Source organism: Pelmatolapia mariae, linkage group LG23, assembly GCF_036321145.2.
Source record: "Pelmatolapia mariae isolate MD_Pm_ZW linkage group LG23, Pm_UMD_F_2, whole genome shotgun sequence".
Classification (NCBI taxonomy): domain Eukaryota; kingdom Metazoa; phylum Chordata; class Actinopteri; order Cichliformes; family Cichlidae; genus Pelmatolapia; species Pelmatolapia mariae.
In genome coordinates this window covers 46,186,565-46,206,906 of record NC_086246.1, presented here as the reverse complement: position 1 = coordinate 46,206,906, position 20,342 = coordinate 46,186,565, and the positions used below count along the sequence as shown (strand labels likewise).

General features: G+C 43.8%; 1 protein-coding gene across 1 annotated transcript in view; it reads left to right on the top strand.

Moving 5' to 3' along the window:
- The first annotated feature begins 6,933 nt into the window (after positions 1-6,933).
- Positions 6,934-20,342, top strand: part of midn (midnolin) — a 28,574-nt gene continuing 15,165 nt past the window's right edge. Inside the window, exons 1-4 of the mRNA XM_063466235.1 lie at positions 6,934-7,342; positions 9,619-9,847; positions 11,540-11,627; positions 11,736-11,798. Of these exons, the coding sequence (XP_063322305.1) occupies positions 7,267-7,342; positions 9,619-9,847; positions 11,540-11,627; positions 11,736-11,798 (456 nt within the window). The 5' untranslated portion in view covers positions 6,934-7,266. The remainder of the gene's footprint in view (positions 7,343-9,618; positions 9,848-11,539; positions 11,628-11,735; positions 11,799-20,342) is intronic.

Below are 20,342 nucleotides of genomic sequence, written 5' to 3'. Positions count from 1 at the left end.
TGATTTTTCAGAAGAAAGTCTGGATGGAGGTTCCCCTCATTTAGATTGTTTGGAACCTGTTTTAAAATTCTAGCCTTAAGTTTACAGAGACCAATCGGGACAAAGTACAATGACCTTACTTTTATGGAATTAGTGCTGTTATCGTGAAATACAAAGAGAAAGAGAGCAAGAGAGAGAGAGCAAGACGGCCAAGAGGAGGAAGAAAATGGGGCAAGGTGGGGGGTGGCAAAGCCTGGAAAACTGGGGCGTACTTGTGGAAAAAAAGGGGGCGGGGGGAGGATAAAATTGCAGAAAGGGATGAGAGGGAAGGGGGCGGTAGAGCCAGAGGGAGACGGGAATACATGACGTTGTCAGTGGGGTTGGAGGGCTATTTTGAGAATGTAATAGGGAGAAAGCTGCTGCGCACGTCTCTGGGCTGACGTCACAGATGAGATCAACTCTCTGTGCAGCCTGCCAGCCCAATCATGTGGCCCTTAATGACCTTCGCTATCAGTGCTTAAATTACTGCGTATCAACTGCAAAGCAAAACCAGCTTCAGGGGGCACTGTAGCTGCTGCGTAGAAAACAACAGGAGAAAGTAAAGAAAACTAAAGTAGAAAGAAGAAAAGACAAGAAAGAAGACAAAAGTCCTTTTTATGATAAAACAAGTCGGGTTGGGGGGCGTGGGGGGTAAAAGCAGAAGAAGAGAGAGAAAAACTAATTAGCAAGAGTGTGAGTGGAAGGACCAAGGGTGGAGAACAGAAAGACAACGGGAGAGATATAAAACAATGCAGCGCCAGCCAAGATTGAATTAGCCTGCAGCTTTGGCTACCCCTAAGTCTAGGATGGAGGAGGATTAGTGGGCTGGGATTCTAGAGAGTGTGTGGGAGTGTGTGGAAGTTTTCAACCACGTGGGAGGAGAGCAGGGCGATTTGGCAAGTTCGGAACTTGCTTGCACCAACAAAGGAAATGCCTGCATCTGGTATTCATCACCAGTGTGTACTGTACACACACGCGCACACACACACACACACACACACACACACACACACACACACACACAGCTATTATCTCCTATCTGTTTTTTTTTCTGTGTAAAAGTGCTAGGAGTAGTAGTGCACATCATAACAGGTTGCTCTTAAACTGATTTTGTGTCCCCTCTACACACGCTGACCTCAAAGGGTGAAATTTTTACAACTGATACTACTCAGTGAATGGATAGAGCTCTTGCAAAAGTCATATCTTTGTTTTACCAGAAGTAATACGCAAGAAGTCCATTCTGCATTGCCAAAACCACCTACCCAACCACCCACAATCCCTGCCCCGAGTCTCTCTCTCCTACACTCACTCTCACTCTTGTTTTTTTCCAGTCGCTCTCCCTCCTTTGTTCTGCTCTGTTCTATTTTCTGCACTCCACGCTAACACATAACCTTTGTCGGACCACCAGTCCCTCTAGCGCTACGCCATAGGCTGTCAAACAGACAAATAAACAAACAGATACAACTAACACCCTCCCAGCCTGGCCGAGTTTCACAACTATAAAGGTTCTTATCGTGCCCGGCTTGTGTCCTGTGGGTGGATTTCATTAGCTTATTTAGCACATTCAGCCCAGTTCCAGCCTGTCCTATTGTGGGCCTTTTTAGTGTGAGCAGACCAGCTCTGTAAAAAGCAGCAATTATCAAGTCTACTTTGCGGGGGTGTTGAAGTTACACCATTTGGATGAGGTTGTGCAGTAAGTGGTTGACAGGCCCAGATCTGGGCTTCGGAAGTACAGTACAGCACCACTAGTGTCCTGTGAGTCGTGCAGCATCTCGACACAGGACAGCCTGTGAACAAGACTAATGTTTCACTGCACACAGACAGAATATGGAACGCGGTGTGAAGTGTCCTGTTACAAACTTGATAGGCTAAGCCATAACAGTACATCGTATTCTCTCACAGGATCCATGTGGAGGCTCAGATCGCAGCGATGTATGATTCACAATACTATGCTACTACAAGGCAATGGTTTGAATTGTTGCATATTGCGTTAGGTAATAATTGCAGATACAGAACACAGACAGTGCTCCCATATGAGTATTACCTCCTCCTGTTGAGATTTTTTAACTTTGAGGTTAAAAATAATTTTATTTTTGAACCAAAGCCACTGAATTAACCGTACAACCAGACTGCACAGGACAGAGGAAGACAATTACACTTAACTATCACTTGTTTATAACATGAAATAGTGTGCCAAATCATGCTGATCAACCCACCGTAGTATCAAAGTGTCCCCGTGACAAGATTTAAGGAAGAGTATTCTGGTTACATTACTTTCTACACAAAATATGCCTCATCCGTTTTATGTTTCACTTGGGAATGCACTGACTCGGTATGGGGTGACCAATGTGCTCTTAATGATATACAGAAGCTAAGCACAAAGAGTTCAGAATGTTACTCATCACATATACATGCACTCCATCCTCTCTGTGATTAATGTGCTGTCTTTAGAGAATGAATACAGTGAGTTTGATTGGGAAATGTTTGGATTTTATCCAGTCAGTCTGCCTCTGGGCACTGTTCACTACAGATGCTACAGATGTTGCATTTAGTTGTTACTCACTTTCTCACTTACTCACTCACTCAGCAGTACTATATATTTGATAGTACACACCCAAGTTGATATTGTGGTTCTTTTAATCTGATTTTTTTTTCAATCTGACTAAGTAGTTAGCTGATAGTTTTTGACTCTGCAAGTCAAACTATCAGCTTCCTGAAAAGTTTCAACAAAAAGTTTTTTGGACAAAAGTCGGGAATGTGTGACTCTGGAAACGGATGTCTGGTTGTTTTGTCCTTGGCCTGGCTGTTCAGAAGTTACTGTAAGCTGTGACTAAATCTGTCTGAAGTGACACTTTCTTTTCTTGTCCCTTGTCATTGCATGTTTTGCACAATTCTTTCTCTCTCTCTCGCTCTCATTTTTTTCTCCTAACACTCTCTCTGGCATGTTGTCTGCTTATGTGTGGAAAGCAGCAGAGCTCAAGATGTGTCATCAATCATCTGTGCTGTGAGCCGCGAGGGTGAGCGAGCAACACTTCAAACAGGGCTTCTTCTGCAGGTGTGGGATCAGAGACCCCGTCCACACCAAAACCCATCCCACTCAACTTCTAACCCCTCTGTTTTTTTTTATCCCCACACTATATCTGAAGTACTTGTGTAACAAGAATCTCAATGCATTTAACCACTACTTTGAGTGATCTAGCTATTTTTGTAGCGTAATCCCAGAGGTACTAAAAAGTATCTGTAGCAAAGTCCAACTAGAAATGTGTATTTCAGTGTGTTTTCTGCAGATAAACTATCATTTTAATTACTGCAAAAAATTCCACCCCACAAATGTATCTTGACCTGAATCCATTTTTTTTTCAATATAATGCATTTAGTTAAAAATAATACTGAAACTTGTGAACCCTAACATGTTATAAATGACCTCTCATATCAAAGGACTTGTTTTTTGTTTTTTTAATAGGTCTAACACGTCTTTTGACCCACAAAGGTCGTTATTTGTGCGTGCAATGCACTCACTGGGCCAGTGACAGAAACTGCTCAGACTTCTGACCTATGGTTACTAAGGTTACTAAGTTCCTATTGTGGCCCAGAGTATACAAGTATTGTATTGATTGTAATTTCCAGTTAAAAGGAAACAATGAAGTGATATTACACTTCACGGCTTTCATGTGGATAAGTACAGACTAACTTCCAGACTTCCAGATGACGTGCAGCTGTGTTCTTGCCAATTCCCTCTTTGAGTCGAATACCGTCAACTAGAAGATCTCAAAAATGCTTGTAAGTGATTATAAGCAGCTATTAAAAACAAATCCAGTTCTTACAATTTTCTCCCACAAGAAGTCGTGTACATTTACATCCTTGTACAGTAAAAGAAAATCACTTTAAGAAAGGAAAGGAAATATTAGACGTTGCACCCCCTACAAGTCCAGGGTCAGACTTATCCAGTCCAGAGTGAATGCATGAACGGTTTGTATTCGTTTGTACTATAAAACCTTGGTCAGATTCAAATGTTCACTTCTGACTGCACTGCACTGTAAAGAACAACTGCAGCCTACAAGTGAAAGGATTAAAGAAAAAAGGAAAACACATTTTCTCATCTTTACTTTCTACATCACTTCAGTAAGTGACAAACATTTGTGCTTATGCAAATTTTGCTCACTTCTATTTGACAAATGATGCACCTTATCAAGAATAACATGTAAATACTTTAATTTTAATTTTTTTTCCCCTGATCATATGTAATATTTGTGGCACCGGGGATCAAATAATTTGTACTAATCTGTTTTGTAATTTTTGTACTTCCGAGCGGATGAGTTAGGCATACATTTTTAAGCCATAAGTCATAGACACTCCTTATTGGTAACATTCTTCCCAGCACTATTTGAATCAGCACGTTTACATGCATCCTCGCTGAATGTGTCAGCTTCCGGTGCCACTGTTGTGAATGTAGCATGGCGGTGGGTGGCGGGGTGTGTCTTTCTAACTCACAGCCACTTAGGGTGAATCAGGAGGAAATGGTGGCAGGAGGAGAAGAGCAGCAGCAGGTCGAGTCCGTTGGGCATGGTTCATTTTTCTCCTGAGGCAGAGGGCGTCCCACTGGTGACTTTGATGGATAGGAATGCTGCTCACCCACACACACAGACACACACACGCCCACACATGTCCCACACGCTGAGTCTCTCACACAACAACTTGCGCGTTTTGGCTTGCACATGACCCACACAGACTCATTGACTTCTACACATACAATCGCACACAGTCTGCTCTGTCCCACTAGATCTGATATTGGATGTGAAATGTTTACGACCCACCCACACAGCCTTCCACCCTTGTCAATAAACTCTTCCCAGAAGTACGTGTGATGCATTATCACGGAGACGACCACATGTGGGGGTTGCTCCTGTCTCCTTCATCATTGGCTTGTCCATGTGCATCGTAATGCAACATGCGGCATATAGTGTAACAGATTTGGCTTTTAGGCTGCACAATGATAAATTCGTGCATTAATGCATTTTTTTTCACTTAATCACATTGTGATTTGTCACATTAGCAAAGATAGAATGAGGGAAGATACTACACCAGTTGATGCAGATCAAAATAAATGACATACTCAAAGAATGAGCTGCCCTAGATACTAAAGAAAAACAAAACATGGCCTTTAATTTTTTTAAGAAAAAAAAAAAAACCACCTCCCATTTTATAAGACAATGCCAAGATCCGGATTAGAGAGAGAGCTGCACCTTTGTCACCAAACATGTCAGATTGTGAGCTCAACTGCCAGGGCTAATTTGGGCAAAGAGGTCAGAGTGTTCTGCATCACCTGAGCTGTGTTAACAGCCAGACCTGCTGACGAGCACAGCCGAGCCATCTCATGCCTGAAAGAAGAACTTAAACTCCCAAGCGGCTACAGTGACAAACATCAGCGTACATTAGCTCCTTCTCGCCAAAAGTCATGTACACACAGATCCATTAATGTGCAGCTGCCATCAAGTCCAGCGTCAAAACAAGCTGAAAACTGAAGCGTTTGACCCAAACAAAGGGTTGTGTTTCAAGTTAGTGAGGGAGTTTAACCAACTCCTTTCACTTTGCTCCACTGAGTCAGCATCTTCCAAAGAGAAAGAACAAGATGGAGACAGATAAGGAAGAAGAGGGAGCTGTTGGGGCCAAGCAAAGACAGGCCCCTTTGTCTGCTCATGTAGCCTCTCGGAGATAATGCCAGTGTTTCTTTTGAACACAACAGCCTTTTCTATCTCTATCACACACACACACACACGTGATGATGATTCAGGTCTCAGACGGTGTGATAGTATGCTGGTGGGGCGCAGCCTCCCCTGCACAGTGGGAGTGTGTCTCTGTAATCAGACAGACAATCTGTGCTGGTCCTGAAGCAGAAAAGAAGGACAGTTCTAGATTGGTGCATTTAAGTATTTCCTGATGGCAGAGTCAGGCTTTTTCTTTTCGTTTCTTTTCTTTTTTTCGTGTCAGTGAAACATTGCAAAACATGTCTTGTCCTTGAGGTGGACCACATTATGATCATTATCACAGTTCTGACCATAGGGACGTAATCACTGCGCAGACATATTAAAGCAGACTGTCCTAATCTACCAATATCAACATCCGCTAGTGGAAAGTAAATTTACACACGTACTTTAAAACAAATTAGACTACTTCCTTCTTTTTCACTTCAGAGAGACTTCAATTCCTATATCTTAAAAGCCATAGCCAACCTAGACTTTAAATATGTTTTTTAAGCTAACTATGTAAAATTATATCAAAAGATTTAGAGTTACATCCAATAATTACAAAGCAACAATAACCTATAAAACCTAATAAAATATCATTATGAAAGAGGCAGTTATGATTAATGAGTTTTAATAGTTGTTAAAAAGCAACTAGATAATAAGATAGTTACCAATTTGGATACACTTAGTTTATTATTACACTTTAGCCGATTTTACGTCTTAGTATCTCTGCTCCAAAGAGCAGCAGCCCGTAGAACAAACTGCCTACATTCTTGTATAAAACAGTCATTTTGTACATTGTGCGCTTCAAGAATCCGCATTAGGTTATCAGCAGGGCATTAATTCCTCAAACAGGACCAGTGGTGTTTGTTTATCGGCGTACGTGTGTCGTATCCAGGGAGCGTGTTTACCTGTTGCCCGGTGACATTTTTCTCTATGTCGTCAAAGGTTGGCAACACCTCCAATATCGCCAAAGATTTAATTTCATTCTCTTTTTTTTAAGGTGGTAGGTCAGTGGCTGTCCGGGTTTCATGTCTCTGTGGGTGTATGCTACCTTTAAAAGTCGTTCCTGCTGCTGGGAGCCGCTGTGCTTGACACAGTTGGATAGCTTTATCGGTTAAGGATTGCGTTATAGGCGCATTCTTTCCCACAGACGACAGCAAGTTGGACTTGGTGGCAGCAGGGAAACGAGGCCACCTTAAATGACATGCTGACATAAGAAGAACATTACTCTCCACCCATATCCGAGAAGCGTCAGTTAAGAGGAGTCTCACCTTTCCGACTACGCTCTTATCACCAAGTAAGACACCGGTGACCTGACTATACACGAAAGCATCTCGGGACCTGACTGTTCCTATTACTGGCCAGGACTGACGCCCCCGAGCCCGGGTCTGCAGCGTAACGACGCGCACGGGGCCACCAGAGAATTTACTGAGACGTTATTGTGGATAATCAAGTGTTTGGATTTATCTCAGAGTTTTGTCGCTGTGTGGGTTTACTTTACATGCCAAAGCTGGGGCAAGAGACGGGAACACAGCCGACTTTTCCGCGAAGCTTTACAGTTTTCGCCACAGTAATTGGTGAGTTCACTTTATTTTTATTTTTATTACGGCTGAGCTGTATGTTACGTTACGGGTGATGTGTTAGTAAAGTTTGACACGCGCTTTATGTGTTGGCGAGAAATTGATTAGAGACGAGTCAATTGCGGATCGATGGAAGCGTGTCAGCTGCTTGTATGAGACAATTGGGCGTAAATTCTGAGGGACAGCCTAATGTCGTGTTTATTGACGATAGCAGAATGTCATTGTTCCTGTAAATTCTAATTAGTAGAAGACAGCAAGTCGTTGGTAATTATCTCAGATTAGAAGGAGAATGACAAATCTTATCAAACGTTGCTTTATGGTGACTGTCGTACTCAATACGAATAAAAGCTGCCATACTTTAATGCATAAGGTTTTAAAAACTGCATGTTCCAAAGTCAACCTATTTATACATATATTTATATATATATATATATGCCAGGGGTAAACTATGAATCGCTTGCATGCTTTCATTGTGAAAACTGATTGCGTTGCCACTGGGTGGCGACCGAGTATTTTTAATGTTTTTTTTATGGTAAAGTGCCTTCTTAGGTTTGAAGAAACTGCAGAGGTAAGCTCGCTGTGTAGGCTTTAGGTGGCTCTGGGCTGTATGGTAATTTAAATATTCTTAGTCAGTCTCTCTTTCTGAGTTGCTCTGGTTACTTCTCTCAGGGATATTGCTCGCGGAGCTTATTGGTCACCTCAGACTTGAGAACTCGTGCAGCAGCAGTCCGAAGTCTGTGTTACATGCATATACTGCAGCTTACCTGACGAGAATAACCTACTCTTGTCCAGCGTGGATTTGCGTAGGATTCGCGATCACTTGAAGGGTTCCTGCTTGCTTCTGAGGTGAAGGTGGGAAGAGGGTGGCGTCAGCACTATTAATGTCGTTACAGTACATCTGATAACTTGGAGCAGAGGGATCTGGTCTTTATTCCAAGGGTTTAAAAATAGCCACGTCCACGCTGGTGTTGTTGGTTAAGTAGCCCGCTGTTATAAGGGGAATAAAGCGAGTCCTGATCAAAAATCTACTCTAACGGTGTCGAAAGTTGATGATGAGCTACATATGCTTAAATTAAGCAATCACTTGTATATTCGCACTAGGTGCTGCTGTCAAACATCTCTTCAAAATAGGCGTTTTTGGGATTAATGATGATCGCTATTTTCAGCCTGTTGCACGGTTCCCACACGGGGAGACCCTTTAAACAGGCGGTACTTCTAGAGATGTGACCTGGCATTCATCATATTTGTCTCTAAAGATTATCTATAATTTGGGTATCTCGTGAAACGAGAATTCAGGAATGATTCAGCCGTGATTAACGTTAAAAAAAAACTAGTCATTTTTACGGGGACTGTCTTTAAAGCTTCCAGTAAGCTGTAGGGGCACACGGCCCTTGGTGTAGCCCTTTATTTGAGTATACCGTGATACTGGTGCATATTTTGCACTGTGCTGTAATTTATTATGAATGGCCTAAACTCGCTTGGCCTCCACGTGGGTGTCGAGCTCATCTTCCTATTGGCTGAGGTCATCGGCGTCCTGAAGGAGCTCTCCTGTGATTGGTCGGACGGCCTCGGGGGCTGTGGGCGTACTTTATCGATGGTGGAAGTGGGATACTTTGTGACAATGTTCATTGTCGATATTTCAGTGGGGCTGCCGTGGGTATGAGTGCGCAGCGGAGAGCCTTTTACTACAGCCGCAAGAGGCTTTGCAGCTCCGGATCGCGTGTCCCATCATCCAAAGCCCGAAAAAGCTCATAAAACATCCGAGAGGAATTTGTTGTTATACATTTTTTTTCTTTCTCAGATCTTTTTTGTTTGTTTGTTTGTTTGTTTGTTTTTTAAAGGTAACTGCCTGCGTAAATGAGCGTCCGTGCCATTTTTTTGCTGACAACATACTTGCGTTTCTGTGTGGCATTTGCCCGTCTATGTAGCATTTCGAAAGACTTGCTTGCACGCTGGAAAACGCAACAAAGACAAAGATCACACAAAGGGAAACGCGACGCTTGTGTAGTTAAATTTCCTCGGGGGATATTCTCATGATATTGACCGGAGAGACGACGGACTGGGTTTTATTCTGACTCTCGGAGAGCGAGAGAAAAAAAAAGGGGGCACCAAGAGGAAGAAAAAAAAGAGAGAGAGAGAGCTCTGAATGCTGCCTTTGATTTGCAAGGAGATCAAGGGACGGTAGTGGAAGCGACGGATCTGCTTCACTATCCTTCTCACCCTTTTCACTCCCCGGCTCTGCTCGTCTTGTCTCCCCCCTTCTCTGAGCACAGGTTATCGGATGGACCAGCATCCCAGCGCCCGAAGCTGCACCAGTCGCGGGGCTTCGTCCTGCGAGGCCGTCCCGACTGAACCCTCCATGAATCTGTACATCCACTCCACCACCGGCACACGCTTCGAGCTCTCCTTGCCACTGGAGGAGACCGTGGAGGGACTGAAGAGGAGACTGTCGCAAAGACTCAAAGTCCCAAAAGAGAGACTCGCTCTGCTACACAAAGAAACGTGAGTAAACACGAAAGAAATGCATTGCAGTTGAACGTGTTTAGTAAACGTGGTGTTTTCAGATAGGGAAAATAATTACGCATACTTATTTCTTAAAGCGCCAACCGGTACTTGAGACTCTCTGTACTATACGCTGACATCATAAGCCGTAATGTCTAGGATAGTCCGCAGTTCAAAGTGTGCACAAACCGACTTTAGGTGCGCCCATCCTCCGGGGTTGAGGTAATATTTTCCAAACTACACTTTAACTGGTTAAGCTCTCGGGAGGCAAAGGTATGCCCGCTTTGGTGATCAATACGTTCAAGGAAACTATTGACCATGGGGGTGGACAATATTGGAATTATGGGCTGGGACTCACCGGTCACTGGAACAGTATTGACGAGGCAATCTGCAGACTTGCATTGATTCGTCCCCCCTTCTTATAAAAATTGAAGCATGACTGAATTGCTAATGCTGCGTGAATCAAGCATGTTACACATTAATGAATAAAGTCACACAGAAGTGCTAACCTTGACTGTATTTATACTGCTACTGCACAGGTGTACGTTGTTCATGCGTGACTTGGTACTGCACCGAAGGTGGATATGTCTTGTGGTTGGATGTGAATGTGAGTGTGCAGTTGCATGACAATAGCCAGCAGCTTCAGGAGAATAACAGCAGTTTGTGTTTGTGTGAGGTATCAGACGGCCAGTTTCGCGAGGGTTTGAAAAAGGCTGCTGTTTAAGCAGAGCTGCATGGGTGAGAGAATAGATAAACTCTTTATTATTCAAAGCGAACCAGAACCTGAAGCATTATAAAGCTATGAAATGAATCAGGCACAGGTTAAATGAGCTCACAATAGTGCAGGTGGTGCTATGCAAAAAAGAAAGGGGGGGCTTTAGTACATGCAAACAGTCAGCATTGTTTTCAGCCCCCATCCCCTCCCACCCGTTGTAATCACCCAATAAATCACATCATCCTTTAAAACCATCCTTTTAAACCGCCTTTTTAATCCCCTCCTGCGCCTTAAACTGTAGACCTACAGCAAGTCGGGGCTGACGGCCTTTGTTCAGCTGCGTGGCATAAGATTTGGGTCATGCCTATAGACCAGACTGCCCTAAACATCCTTCACTAACATAAAGCAGGCAAACGGCCAGAAATGGGTGTGAATGTTTTATTGTGCATCATTTGGCTCTGAGATGCAAGCATTCCTCTTCTGTACCAGACATCAAGCAGTAAATCCCTGGAAATGTGATGTGTTCTGTATCACATGATTTAACTTTCATAATCACTGACAGAGCCGTAACAGTTTGGCTAAGAACGGTGTCCATGCAATTCTAGTACTTGCCATTCTTTTCATTTATAAGTTTAATATGTTGCGGTTTTGGTTTCAGCATGAAGTTTTTCTTCCTTATTTGTGCAACTGATATTATCAAGAAAAAAAAAACAAAACAAAAATTCTTACCTCCACTTAGGCAAGTGCCAGTGGTGCCAAATATCCACTGCAAGCACTTGTCAAGCTCCACTATACTCGAAATTGAAATATGACAGTGCAATCAATACTTCTCTTTCGTGGAGCTTTACACCCACAGCTCTTTTCCAAAATAGTTTTGAAGTCCGTCTGCACCCCCTGGCTGAAGGGTGTTTGTATGTCTGAAGAGAGAATGTATTGTCAGCACAGTCTAATTATCTTGTTCTCCCCAACCCCTGCAGGCGACTAAGTTCAGGCAAACTCCAGGATCTAGGCATCTCGGATGGGAGCAAGTTAACACTTGTGCCAACAGTTGAAGCAGGATTAATGGTATGGATTCAGCTTGCTGTGAATTTATTTTAGTTTGGAGTCCAAATCTAAAGAATGAACTTAAAACATTACACATATTAAACTTTGTATTTTATTTCTGTCATGCAGTCTCAAGCATCAAGACCAGAACAGTCAGTAATGCAAGCTTTGGAGAGCCTAACAGAAACTCAGGTAAGGATTTATATGTGAGCGTGTGTGTCTGTTGAGCCTAAATCAAGGCTGATAAAGCAAAGTTGGAATCCTGTAACTTAAACTGAGCTCCAATTTTTTTTGTGTGAATATTTGCATTACGGCTAAAGAAGGTGGAAGCTTCAGTTAAGCACAGAGCAACACCCAGATATGGCAGAGAGGGACATGAGATGAGCCGGCTGCGCAAGCCTCTTTGCTTGTCTAATCTCAGCCTCTTAAACAAGCCAAGCCAAGCTAGACAACCAGTGTGAGCTGTTAGAACATAATAAGCAACAACACCCTCCTGTATCCTAGTAACATCTGTGATACTGTGTGTGTGTGCAAGCATGCACAGCCCTGTAGGAAGCTAACGTGAACACCACACAAGAAGGACTTATGTGCTGTTGAGAGGGCCAGCACTTACTTCCATCTTTCTGTTTACGCCTTTATCTATAATCTCTCTCCGCTCCTTCTGTATTTCACGGTCTTGACTGACAGGCACATATACACGAGCACGCACACGCACAGGCGAGTTTCCAGGAAGTGTGCTGTGGCTGCATGGAGACTGATTGTATTCTCACTCACTCATAAACAGAGTGCTGGATCATCAGATGACAGTCTTCTCACTCAGTATTAGCACAGGGTTCCTGGAAGCCTAGTGTGCATGCACAGGCCAAGTGAGGCCTACACCCTGTGCTTGCAGTGAAACAGTTCTGTAGGCCTGCTTAAGTACAGTATATATTTGAGTCAGAGTGGCGTGACTCACCAAAATGATCAATAGTGAGTGTGAAGTTAAAAAAAAGACTCCGTGCTGGCCACAGAGAGAAACCGAGCGAGAAGAGAGGCGATAAGGCTGAACGCTCGCAGACAACAGTGTGACGTATGACACACTTTGCAGCTGACTGACTGACTCAGATCCACTTCCTTTTGTACAGTTGGGCAACACTGAGATGTACGTAAGTGTATCACCAATGCACTACTGTCTGATGTCAGAACGGTACAAGACTGTGAAACAAAAACACTGATGTAAGGAGTTAACTGAACTCTTAACAGCGGTTACATTCTGAAGAATTTGCCCGACGCTGTTTAGTGGAATAATTATCAGATGATGTGGGCTGCTCAGTGATAGCAGAGTGTGGTTCAGTATGGCTTCTTGCCCTGCTGATAATTTTATGGTGGAAATCCTAGCCTTGGTGTGTGTGTGTGTGTGTGTGTGTGACAGAGAGAACTCAGCATGCATCTCGTAGCACTGACAGCAGATGACTGCATGTGTGTAGGTGTGTGTAAGTGGATGTGTGCGTGTCTGTTACTGGATGTGTGTGTGTATATGTCACACTGTAAGTGGGCTGGAAGCAAGCCTTGCCCATCATGTGGTACGCCTTTGCTGGGTAGCCAAGAGTGACTGTCATTTTCACTAGAGGCAGATGATAATTCAACCGCCGACCCAGAGGAACCGATCTCTCACTCTGCCTGTCTTCCTGTGTATCTCCCTGTCCACGTAACCTTATTATACTTAGATTCGTTATGAGTGAAGTGCTTGCGTTTTTCTCACGAAATGCTTACCACACGTTACCACATACACCACTTTTGCATACATATTTATTTCACTGTAAATGGTAATCTGACGCCGGGGTACGGAATGAATAATGGGTAACGGGAGATTGATGTCACAGTAAAACACAAAAAAGGCGTAAAGCTGCTTTAGTGTGTTTATATCCACAGAAATTGATTCTTCTTTATAATTCATGAAACGAAATGGAATGATATAGATTGCGGAGAGATTACAGATCTGTGTAAGATTAGAAAAATAGGAACACAAAAGCTTTCCCTCATTTCCTATCTCCTCTCTAACTCTGGGGCTATCAAAAATCAATCAATGCACTTAGCCCTTAAAAGTGTCTGACATGATAACTGATATGCCCATGCAACCAAAAATAGCCTGAGGGAGGTATGGGTTAGTTCTTAGAAAAAGGCATACAAGAGTTGGGTGTAAACCCCTGGACCCCTAATAAGCCATCACCCCTTCAAATATTTTTGGTCATGCAAGGTCTTATTTCCAGATTGGATTCCGAGCTGCACTGAGCAGATCACCGTATGTCTTCTCCTTTATCGGGATTATGAAGAAGTCTTCAGCTACCAGGTTGTTAGCCAACAAATCATGCATCGCATGACAGCTTCCAAGGGCTGTTTCAGTCTCTTGTGGCATGAGTTTGGGGTGGGGGGCATTTAATGGAAGTTCTTACCCAGCAATGATTAAAATGCTATTTTTTTTTTCACTCTCCTATGTTTTACCTCCCTCTCTTGTTTCTGCTTAGGAGCTCTCCTAGGGCACTATAATTTAAATGTGCTGTGGTTTGCAAGTCCGGCGAGCTGCCTCACTTTGACCGTGATGGCTGACTTCTTTAGCAAGGACAATCATGGCTGCCTTAATTCCTCCTCTGGCATCCTCCTAGACTTTTTTTTTTGCATGACATCTAAGCTGATTTAAGCCACTGCCTCCTGACAGCCCATCAAAATACAGTTGCCTGCACTACTCACTACTCTTTTCTCATTCTGTCTGCTAAATAGCGGCTGTGTGTACAGCTTATATTTGCAGTCATACATGGGAACACACACACACACACACACACACACCAAATTGAAAGGATATATTTAAGAGGATTTATGGTCATGATGAGAAAATGTCTGAGCCCAGTTGTAAAATAAATGTATACTTCTATGACAAGTAGTGAAAGCAATATTTACCATTTCTAGTCACATTTAGGCAGTAACATCAGCTCTTGATCTATTTTGGAATTTGATTATGTGGCCATTTAACACACAGGGACTATTTACTCATTGATGCACATTGACGGTAGAATAAAAGCCAACCAGACGTCATCCTTACCATCCCTACCCCCACCCCCATTGCCCTTCCCCCCTATGCAGCCACCTCTTTGTTCCCATTCTAAAGCATGAACACCACACCGGCTCAGCTGACAAACATAAGACAATGATTAGTCACCTTTTCACTTCAAAAAGTCAGGGTAGGCACAAGGTAGGACAATCGTTTACCCAAACCTTCTCCCTAATCAGTCCTTCCAGTGCCGTCTGGGCTCCATCAGACTCTTGGAAGTGACATAATAATTTTGTGTAAGCTTCGAAGATTATGTCAATTCTGAGTGTTCCAAAACAATATAAGTTATGTAACTATGGATCGGTGACAACAAAACGGTGACCTCATTGGAGCAAGCCAAGGTAGTTGTTGCTGTTTGTTCTGTAGGGTGAATTTTTAGATTGCTGACGGTGATGTTTGAGAGAGCAGCTTGTAATTGGCTTGTTTCTGAATTTAGCCAAGTTTGCATTAAGCTCAGAAAATTTTCAGGACTGTGCCCACCAACTTTTCAACCCCTCTCAAAAATTGAAAGTTCTAAAGGAGCAGTTCCTGTGGGACAGACACATCCTAGGATGACTAGTTCCTTTGGTGGTAGTACTGAGGTGGGGGGTGGGGGCAAAGAAGGGCCTAATAGGCTTCAAACTCCAAAATCCTGTTGAGTGCAGCTACAGTGGTGCATACTGGTTTCAAAATCGATGTGCAACCCAGCTGGAGCGAGGCTCAGCAGGCTGCAGATTGACAAATTTTTGCCTTGAACACTAACACAGACTGCTTCAGGAGGAGGCTGTGTGTTGCCATTCCACGTGTCCCAGGGGAATACGCTGTTACATATCTGCTCTACTTTTCTCGCTCCCAGCGACAAGCACCTCCTGTCCTCATGCACCCCCCCCCCCCCCCCCCCCTCACTTATTCCTCCCTTATTCCTCCTCTTCCTCTGGCCGGGATACGGCACGGTTTTGTCTTTGTGTCTACAAGCAGACAGACGCAAACTTAACAGGCTCTAACAATCTGTGGGGAGTCACCTCGAGGTCACCCTTTCCTCATTTCCTCTGCTATCCCTCCCTCAGGGGTTGCCACAGTGGGCCTGACAGGTGGAGGAGAAAATAAAGGGAGAGCTTTGCACAAGTCAGTCAGTAATGTGTATTTGTGTTTGTGTAGTTAAGTGCTATTGGTTAGGGACAGTGGGCAGGAAGGCTACACATGGATGAGAGATTACAGGGAAGATAAGATAAGATGAAGGAAGAAAAATGGAGATAAGAGGAGAGGTGCTACTAGGAAGAAGAGGATTTAAAAAGTATTTTTTAAGACAAATGAACTTTGGACCTGTGCATGTCTGTGTCTATGTACACAATTGTGTAAAACAGCTCAATGCAAATGGTCAATATGTTTCTCTTTGCAGTCCTGCACCCTGTACATCACCTTATCTTGATGTCAGTTAATCAGTAGGATTGATAATACTGGAAATCATTGGAGAGTAATTGTATTGAGGATTTGGGAGTGCAAGGAATTGAAGAATGACCAAGTCTGCCTGTTGGTCAATATGAAGGGTTTCCTCCCCTTTCACATCCCCCAGCTTCCTCTGTCCTTCTCACTGCTATTGAAATTAAGGCTTTTTATATGCATGCAGCTTAAGAGACAATCTTTGCTCTTTAGAATGGAAATTTCCTTTATTGTAACCTAAAGTGAAAGCTACAGAAATTAATTTTGTTGCTGAATGTGTAAATCAAATCGTGTATGGAATAAAAAAACAATGCTGATCTAAAGGCCTTTTCAGTCCCTGCTCGTGTAAATCCTGGCCTTGAAAATTGCATTAATAGGCTGATCATGCAGTATTTTTGCACCTGTGTAATCCCCTTTGTGATGCTTAAAATGCATAGTGGGAGGGGAAGTGCTGCGATGGGTGGAGGGAATCAAGGTGTGTTGTGGGGCAGTCAAAAGGGAGCTGGATTTGCAGGGAATTTCATTGTCCTATTATGTATATTCATCTCGCTGCATGTGTTTCTGTGGGTGTGCGCATGTGCCAACATCCATTTTTAATGTTTCTCTTTGTATGTTTCCTCACTGAGCGACCAGGGGAGACTTACTTCTCCATTTTTGAGTCGTGACCGTCATTGTTTTCCATTCCCCGGTGATACAGTGCTTTTGTGATTCAAGTAGCAGGCATCGTGACTAGTGGGGCTACTGTGTGGGAGGATGGAGGCCAGGAATATCACATTCGATAGCCACCACCAAGACTAATGAAGCCAGTGCTACTAGGGATATGGTGCTGTTGGCAGAGGTGCAGGGTTCAAAAGAGCCAGGTCATTTCAGTCTTTCCTACAAAAACATAATGAGAAAATTAGAAACCTCTTTAAAAAAAAAAAAAAGCAGCATTTTTGCACGATCACCGCTGCAATTACTTACCGTCTTTCCGTTAACGTTCCTCCATCTGTCACAGAATTTCTATATCTACCTCTCCATTTCCCCACACCCACTTCATTTATCTCAGAAAGATGTGATGCTGTTTCTTCTTTCATTTGCCGCTGCTTCGTATGATGTTGTTTTTCCCAACTATCCACAAATTTGTCTCACCGGGTACAGAAAATGCTGTGAAGTCATTCTCTGCCAGAACAGGATCCTGATTAAATTGTATTAATCAGCTGGTGTAAATGGCTTTCGAGGGAGTGAGAGGAAAGTGAACAGCGGGGAAACGAGTAAGTGAAGATTTCTTTGGTGTTGCTTGCCTGATTTTAACCGGATCTTGATAGCTGGAGACTAAGAGGTGAATATGCTCAGTTTTTCTGGTCAGTTATAAGGAGTGGCTTTTGCAGGAACCCGATCGTCTTGAACTTTGCCATTCTGATCTCTCCTTTCACGGAGCCGATCATTTCTATGATGGCCAGCTGTTCCTTTTTTACTCCACTCACCCCCCTCTGTTTCTTATCAGGTACTGTTACAGATGCCTATCTTTCTAATGGTGCCTTTGAAGATTCAACCCCCTCTGCCTTTAGGATTTGGGGATGATGCAAGTCATTGATTTTTTTTTTCTTTTTTCTCCTTCTCTCTTTTGAGAGCCTTTTATTGCATCTTTAGCTGATGCGATCAAAACATTTAGGTCGATTGGTGGGTTAATAAGCAGTTTTTGAACCATACCTTTCCACCTCGCTGTCCCGCAGGTGAGCAGCTGCACTGGAACCAGAATATGGCTGGAGGAGACGACTTCCTCCTCTCGCAGCTTCTCCTTCTCCTCCCCCGCCCGTCCCGCCTTCCAATCCTCTATCCTCTTTTCCCCAGCACAAAGCTGCTCAGTTGTTCATGAATGTCAGCTCAGTGCTGGCAGCACGCTCTATCTTTCCCTCCCTCTCCCTCTTCACCCGTCCTTAGACTCTCAGCCTCTCTCTTCCTCCCTCACTCCTTATCTCCCTTCCTTAGTTCGCTTAGTGTGCAAAGGAAGAACGACTGCAAATGAGTTCCTTGAACCACAGGGACCCCAATAAATAAAACTGTCAGCCAGAGATGTCGAAAGGAGGGGAGGGAAAAAAAAAAAAAGGGAAGGGAAGGAGCCAGAGGCGCACTCTCACTGAATATTTCATCACCCACCACCACCACCACCACCACTACTCTGACACCTTACCCTCATTGCCAGCATCCCCATCCCCCCTTACCATCCTTGTTCCCTCCTTTTTTCATGCCATCCCCCCTTCTCCTTCTCCTCCATCTTGTCTCCACCCCTCCTCGCCCAGCTGCCCCTTATCATATTCTCTCCCATTACTGCATAGCAACCAAAGTATCATACAAACCCCACCTCCTGGACACCCAACAACTAAAACAAAATGGCTGAGAGCACTGTTTCTGGGGTCACTTGTTAGAGAGGTGGGTCTGATGGCTACTAGATGGAAGAGCCATTTTTCAGTACCTGTATATTGCTAAATAAGCTTATCCGTGCAGTTTTTGGTGAGTATAATCAGCTATGTTTGCGGTCAGGAAATGCACGCCTTTATTTGTTAGGCATGAACTCCTCATACTGCTGCTTCATTATAAGGAGAACACTGGAGTGCTGGTTTCTTTTCGTCTGCCTTGACAAAACCTGGGGTCTCCATTCTCCTTGTCCTATGACTCTCCTTTATAAGTTGCTTTCATAAAGGACTGGAATTTATACAGCGTCCTTCAAAGACCAAGGTGGAAATAGAATTGGAGGTCTGTTGCAGACTTAAAGACAAGCTATGAAGCGCTTTTTTGTTTGCCTGTGATGTTCCACAAAGCGCTATCTGGTGTTTGTCCTGACGTCAATGGTAGCCAGCCACGTTGGCTGTCTTGACTGTGCTCCTGAGAGCAGACAGGCATGTTTGGACTGGAGCTGAGCTTCTAGCCGAGACCTCTGGGATTCATTCGCTAGCCAGCTTTCTAGCAAGACAGTGCCCCTTTTCCTCTCCCCCCCGTCACACACACACATATATATATATATGCACTCTCTAACGCTCTCCCCTCCCCTTGTTTCTCTCATAGTCTCTGTCCGTCTGGAAAAAGCTTGTTGTTACACGATCACTCTCGCCAATCTAGCCTCTGGCAGGCAGGGCGCACTGTATCATCCTCCGCCTCCTCCCTTCCCTTAGGAAACGGGCCCTATTTCAGGTGTTCCACTCCACAGCTCCCGGCTCCCAGCTACACAAGCTGTTCGCCCTCCTTTTCTGGAATTGTCAGGGAGACGGCGTGTCAGATGAAAGTGATGTAGCTGTTTGGTTTGGACGAGTGGAATTCCACACCTGAACGTTTAATTTGGGTCTTTCTGATAATGTTCTGGAGGAAATCAAAGCCAACCACAAATATATGAGAGTGTCCGATGGAATTATAGTAGTTGAGATGTCCCCTGTCATTTTCCCTGCAAATGAGATGTCTGTGTTTGTGTGGGTTTGTGGCCTTTTAATTTCTTGCCTAAAAGAAGAGGTTCTGGTGGGTGGTGTATGTATGGAGACCCCATATGAGTCACATGGTTCACACACATTTTTAGCTCTCATATACATGTGAAGGTTTGTGTGAGCAACTTCTAAATTGACTTTATGAGTCAACGACTGAGACTCTGAGACCTGGAGTGACAAAAATCAACTGGAGGCGGGAAAGAAGGAAAAAAGGTGTGAGGAAGCGAGCTTGCTTCTTTCGCAGGCTAATTTGAAACCTGCTATGTGGTGTTGGGAAGTAGGAGTACATGAATTCTGTCTTGTGGTTTTGAATAATCCACCCCAGTCATTATAAAGGTAATCAAGCCTCCTCTCTGTTTGTCTTGCTGTCATCACAGTTGGTCTTTTTCTCTCACTTTTGCTTGCATGTGCTTGTATACAAAGAAAAACAGAGTGATAAAGCAAAGATCCTGTTCATACTTGGCTCTTGGCATCTTGGATGTTCCTTTCTTGGAAAGAAATATAAGTACAGCTTTGCAGTCTCCTTTGGTTTCATGCAAATTTTGACCCTATGACATTCACTCTGACCAGCTGTGGAGGTACCCAGAAGTCATGGTGGTCGTTCCCTCCCCCTCCATGTCACAGCGTAAATTTGAGCAACATGTATCCGTTTAGCAGCAGTTGCATTTTCTCTGCAGATAAAATCAGATCCGTACAGGGAGGTAAAACCTGATCTCACATGGTTTCTGGAAACAGGATTCTGATGCGAAGTGTGAAATGTAACCTGTTTGAACTGGA